General features: G+C 35.9%; 1 protein-coding gene across 1 annotated transcript; it reads left to right on the forward strand.

Annotated features, from left to right (window-relative positions):
- The first annotated feature begins 2,299 nt into the window (after window positions 1-2,299).
- LOC118447779 (uncharacterized) lies at window positions 2,300-4,748 on the forward strand. Its single transcript, XM_085656088.1, has 2 exons — window positions 2,300-2,425; window positions 2,531-4,748. The coding sequence occupies exons 1-2, from the start codon at window positions 2,369-2,371 to the stop codon at window positions 4,505-4,507; spliced, it is 2,034 nt and encodes a 677-aa protein (XP_085512214.1). The 5' UTR covers window positions 2,300-2,368; the 3' UTR covers window positions 4,508-4,748.
- The last annotated feature ends 1,678 nt before the right edge of the window (window positions 4,749-6,426 follow it).

Raw genomic sequence — 6,426 nt, forward strand, 5'->3', positions numbered from 1 at the left:
GATAAAAGAAAAATTTCATGATAAGCATCTCCGTGCCGTGTACATAAGTGTAGAAAGACCTGTCGAGTCTTTTACGTTCGGTTGTCAGTGGTTTTACAGATACATACGAATGTAGTATATAAATACATATATATATATATATATATATATATATATATATATATATATATTTATAGGTGTATACGTATGTATTTGTGTACATAGTATTCGTAGGAGAAAAGGAAACGTAGAAAGAAACGAGAAATCACGTCACGACCTTACATATTTAAGTCGTATTTTTATTATAAAAGTTTTATCAACAACAATTTATACGTATAGATTAATGTATATGAGCGTGTAGTATATGTGTATGATATTAAATGATCTTAAATTAAACTTCATTAGTCTTGATGAAGCTTATTACAATTCAATGATAAATCATAGAAAATTATGTTATTTCTATGCTTTTCTTTTTTATGATTGAACGAATGTATTTGAACGTGCTTGAACTGATACTTGTGTTTATGACAAAAGTTAATCTCTGTCTCTCTCTCTCTCTCTCTCTATCTCATTTTTTCACTCATTTTTCATCATTCTGAATGTTTTTGCTCTCTTTCTCTTTTCTTATTAATTTCTATCAATTTGTCTCTCTCTTTATATTTTTTTCTTTCTTTTTTTTTTTTTTATTTCAATTTCTTCGTCTCTCTCTCTTTCTCTCTCTCTCTCTTATTCTCAATTTTTTCCCATCCACTCTCTTTCTCTCCCTCTCTCTCTCTCTCTCTCTTTCTTCTCTCCTTTCACTTTTTTTTTCTTTTCACTTTAATTTCTTTCAATCTTTCCTCATTCTTTCACATCTAAATTTTTTTGATATTTATTCTCATCTTAATCTCTCTCTCTCTCTCTCTCAATCTCTCTCAATTCTTCTTCACTTTCTTCTTCTATTCACTTTAAGTTCTTTCAATTTTTTGTCACTCTTTCTCTAAATTTTTTTTATTCTTATTCTCATCTCTCTCTCTCTCTCTCTCTCTCTCTCTCTCTCTCTCTCTCTCTCTCTCTGTCTCTCTGTCTCTTTTTCTCTCTCTTACGATGCGAATAACACGTTCGTGCAAACTTCCCTCGATTGTTTTCGAACAGAGAGAAAGGATTCTCAGGAAAGGATTCGCGATTTTAGAAGAAAAGAGAAGAGAAGATACGCGTCTATCTTACTTCTCTCTCTCTCTCTCTCTCTCTTTTTTCTCTCTTTCTCGGTCGAACGATCGACCGATTTCTATGTACCGTCCGTTTGTAGCAACTATAGGTAAGCTCTACGAAAGTAACAAAATTCCATTGGGCTCTCTTCTATATCGCTATACCCTATCTAGTCGCGCAAATCATCGTCGGCCGAACACCGCAACCGTCACGATCTTCTCTACGCCGTGCGCTAAACATTTTATAAACGATCGCTTTGTTCCTCGTGATTTGTGATGCTACCGTTGTAAAAGACAGAGAGAGAGAGAGAGAGAGAGAGAGAGAGAGAGAAAAAGGAGAGAAAGATAGATGAAACTAAACGAAGTTGATTTCTTTAAGGCAACGAAACTTTTTCCTTCACGATATATTCTTTTTCTATTTTTGCAGTTTATTTATAAAAAAAAAAAAAAAAAAAAAAAGTAAAATTATTTATGAGAAAAATAAAAGCTTCTTTATAATAAATAAATAATTCTTGATAGATTATGAAAAATTAAATTCACACTGCGCAAATGAGAAAAGAAACGTCTAATTAAGTATATTAATTAAGATAATATATATGTATATATGTGTGTGTGTGTGTGTGTGTGTGTGTGTTTGTGTATGTAAATATTTAGTGAAGTTTTTTTTCATTTAAAAAAAATATATATGTATAAATAGAAAAAATATTCATATAATAAAAAACGCAATTTTTAATAGATATACATATATATATATATATATATATATGTGTGTGTGTGTGTGTGCGTGTGTATGTGTGTGTATAGTTGCAGATAATAAATTAAAAATATCAACAAATTTCATAAATGATTGATATGTGTCTGTATCAACTATGACGATTAGAAATGCGTCATAATTGAATACTACGCAAAAACTTTCGAAATGAACTAATAATTAAAATTAAGATATATGTGAAAAGATAATAAGCGACAGTTTTATTCGATATTACACATAAACATCCGGAAAAAAAACCATTATTTCTGAAACTACAAATAATATCGTTATTTACAATTCATGACGAGTATCGTAGTTATTGTCAAAACATATGCTCTGACGTCATTAACGCTTGTCAATAGGATAATAAATTAATGCCTATTCAGGAGCACCGTATAAATATCCCGGTTAAAGGCTCAAAATTTGAAAAGAAAATAAGAAGCAAGCTATCATGAAGGTATTAGCGTACTCTCTACTCTTCCTTGTGGCTTATAGCTCTGCCTACTCGGTAAGTTAATATAATTATAATATTACCAACGTTGAATGGATTTTAATGATCGTCTATACAAAAAAAAAAATTTATTCTAAACATTCAAATTATTATATATAATAGATATTCCCTAATGTGGGAGCAGGAGCAAACCTACAATTAAATGGAAAAGTAAATGCAGGAAATGGAAGAAGTGCAGGAGCGAACATAAAGATAGGAGCAGATGTAGGTGCAAAAGGTAATGGGGGATCAAAATCAGGAATAGGAGCAGGGGCAGGCATAAATATAAACGCAGGAATTAAAGGACCGAATGGCAACTCAGGTGTAGAAGCGGGAGCAGGAGTAAGTGGAGGAATAAGTGGAGGATTGAAGATTCCTTCTCTACCTCTTCTTCCTTTCCCTCGTCCTCATATACCTATTCCTATTCCCATATTGCCTTGGGGAAGCAAAAGTACTTCCACTACCACTGAAAAGTCTACCTCACATCAAACTACTATACACCCAACTGGATCATCCAGCGGTACTAAACCGTCTAGTTCTCCTAGTACTATACATCCGACCAAACCATCCAGCACTTCTAAATCACCCAGTACTCAGAGTACTAAACACCCAACTGGATCATCCAGCAGTACGAAATCACCTAGTTCTCCTAATAGTACACATCCGACCAAACCATCCAGCAGTTCTAAATCACCCAGTACTCACAGTACTATACACCCAACTGGATCATCCAGCGGTACTAAACCATCTAGTTCTCCTAGTACTATACATCCAACTGGACCATCCAGCAGTACTAAATCACCTAGTACTGATTCTACTCCTTGTGAAGAATCTAGCAGTTCTGCCTCACCAAGTCCTTCCAGTTCTGGTAAACCAACTGAAGGATCTAGTAGCTCTGCCTCACCAAGTTCTTCTAGTTCAGAACTATCTAGCGCAACGTATAGTAACTCTGGTTCACCAAGTTCTTCCAGTTCTGGAAAACCTACCGAAGCATCCAGCAGCTCTAGTTTGCCAGATACTGATTCTTCTCCTTATGAAGAATCCAGCACCTCGACTTCACAAGGTACTGATTCTACTCCTTGTGAAGAATCTAGCAGTTCTGCCTCACCAAGTCCTTCCAGTTCTGCTAAACCAACTGAAGGATCTAGTAGCTCTGCCTCACCAAGTCCTTCCAGTTCTGGTAAACCAACTGAAGGATCTAGTAGCTCTGCCTCACCAAGTCCTTCCAGTTCTGGTAAACCAACTGAAGGATCTAGTAGCTCTGCCTCACCAAGTTCTTCCAGTTCTGGTAAACCAACTGAAGGATCTAGTAGCTCTGCCTCACCAAGTTCTTCCAGTTCAGAACTATCTAGCGCAACATATAGTAACTCTGGTTCACCAAGTTCTTCCAGTTCTGCAAAACCTACCGAAGCATCCAGCAGCTCTAGTTTGCCAGATACTGATTCTTCTCCTTATGAAGAATCCAGCACCTCGACTTCGCAAGGTACTGATTCTACTCCTTGTGAAGAATCTAGTAGCTCTGCCTCACCAAGTCCTTCCAGTTCTGGTAAACCAACTGAAGCATCCAGCAGCTCTGGTTCACCAAGTTCTTCCAGTTCTGCAAAACCTACCGAAGCATCCAGCAGCTCTAGCTTGCCAGATACTGATTCTTCTCCTTATGAAGAATCCAGCACCTCGACCACGCTAGGTACTGATTCTTCTCCTTATGAAGGATCCAGCACCTCGAGCTCGCTAGGTACTGATTCTACTCCTTGTGAAGAATCCAGCAGCTCTGCTTCACCAAGTTCTTCCAGTTCTGAAGAACCAACTGAAGCATCCAGCAGCTCTGGTTCACCAAATTCTTCCAGTTCTGCAAAACCTACCGAAGCATCCAGCAGCTCTAGTTTGCCAGATACTGATTCTTCTCCTTATGAAGAATCCAGCACTTCGACTTCGCAAGGTACTGATTCTACTCCTTGTGAAGAATCCAGCAGCTCTGCTTCACCAAGTTCTTCCAGTTCTGAAAAACCAACTGAAGCATCCAGCAGCTCTGCTTCACCAAGTTCTTCCAGTTCTGAAGATCCATGTAGCAAATGCATCTGTAATTGTCCTCGCTATTAGATCCATGTTCACTTTGTGAAGAACAAAGCGAAGTACCTAGAAACTCTTCCTAGTTCTTCCAATTCTGAACATACAAAAATCCAAGCACCCAAGAAATCTACCTTTACCTTTACTTTATTATTAATTAACCCTATGGAGCTAAAATATTAGTCATCAAGAAAAAATAAAAAAAAAAGAAAAAAAAATAAAATATCTAACAAAATGTAATCATCGCAAAAAAATGCACTTTTTCTTTCTTTTATTTTTTGAAATACTCTTATTTCTTTTTTGAACATATTCTTATGTCATCTCCCAATACTTTATTATACAATTCATTTCGATGTTAATTAACTACGTATTTACTTCAGATCGATGGTAATGTCGATTTCACCGGCTAACGAATATCGAAAAGAAAAAAAAAAAAAGAGAATAATATAATCGAAAAAATCGGTGACAAGCGAGTAAGTTTACGAATATTCAATATTTACCGGACCGAGGTGAGTACTTCACCTTTGTGGCGCCAACGAATTTACTTTTCGCGTAGGACCGAAAGAAAAATTCAAAATGACGCGAGTCATTCCGTTAATGATCCTTTCGATGTGACGACCGGTTCGAGATAGATATGCATATATATATATATATGTGTGTGTGTGTGTGTGCATGCATATGTGACACATATAACACAAGGATTCAAGAATATACCAACGATGAATGAAAAAAAAAAAAGGAAAAAAAAGGAGAAGAAGAAAGACAAAGAAAATTATGAAATCCAATTTGATACTTTTTAATAAGTATCACCTATTTCATCTTCAACTTTAACTATGATAAAAGTCTTCATATCGATTTTTTATAAACAATAAAAAAGAAAAAAAGAAAAAGGAAGAGAAAAAGTATTAAAGAATAATTTGAAGAAAGAAAAGAAATATTTCACAATGTAAAGTTATAAGAAATGCCAAGATGTTCGATATTGAAAAATAATCATTTTAACTTTATTAAGGCAACGATTACGATAAGAATTTTATCACAAATATAAACTTACAAATGGATTCAATTAAGATATTAAAAAAAGAAAAAAAAAGAAAGAAAAAAAGAAAAAAAAGAGACAAAAAGGTAGAAAAATACGATTACCTTGGGATTAAAGTATTCACTAAAATCATGAAAAATATAACTTGACCTCGAATTCCTGACAAACACACACACGAGTACGCGCATAGAAACAGAGACAGAACGAAAGAGAGAGAGAGAGAGAGAGAGAGAGAGATGTAGATAAAAAGAAATATCCAAAATCATTCAGAAGACTCTCCATCATGCACATAACATTCGAGTGCCTCTTTTCTCATTGCAAAGTTCCTTTTCTCTCTCTCTCTCTCTCTCTCTCTATTTTCTGACTCGGCAATTTGTGTGTGCCTCTTCACAAAGTACCATCTCGGACCGATCGCAAAGATTCAATATTTGCGAACACTGAGGTTTGCCTTCCGTGAGGAGGTCGATTCATACGAGGATCGAGGAACCATCATCGCTCTTCTCTCTCTCTCTCTCTCTCTCTTTTTTTTTCTCCGTTCTTCTCGTTATGACCTTGGACTAACTTTTCACTGAGAAGAACACGTTGAAGATGCAAGAAGGCCGTCCTTCTATCGAGGCCACTGAACCTGATTCTGATTCTTCCTTCATTCCTTCCTTCCTTCCTTCCTTCCTTCCTTCCTTCCTTCCTTTCTTTCTTCCTTCTTTCCTTTCTATCTTCCTTGCATTTGCGCTTCGATCCAACATTCGCACAGATAGATATTTGTTTCTCTAAGTGAAATGCCGTGTAACCGTCAAGCCCGTTCCGATTGGTAACGAGCCTCTCTAAAAGATCGGATTTCAGATCTACCTCGAAAGACGACGGAACGCAACGACAGTTCTGATTAGAAATCAATTCCTTGTGACTTAGTTTCTATCTG

Source organism: Vespa mandarinia, chromosome 3 (assembly GCF_050613455.1).
Source record: "Vespa mandarinia isolate Hongniang chromosome 3, ASM5061345v1, whole genome shotgun sequence".
Classification (NCBI taxonomy): Eukaryota; Metazoa; Arthropoda; class Insecta; order Hymenoptera; family Vespidae; genus Vespa; species Vespa mandarinia.

What these genes read in the sequence shown, in the direction of transcription:
- LOC118447779 (XM_085656088.1), top strand. Translation starts at nt 2,369, where the DNA reads ATGAAGGTATTAGCGTACTCTCTACTCTTCCTTGTGGCTTATAGCTCT. An exon ending in CTTATAGCTCTGCCTACTCG is followed by an intron (nt 2,426 to 2,530) that starts GTAAGTTAATAT and finishes TATATATAATAG; the next exon opens with ATATTCCCTAATGTGGGAGC.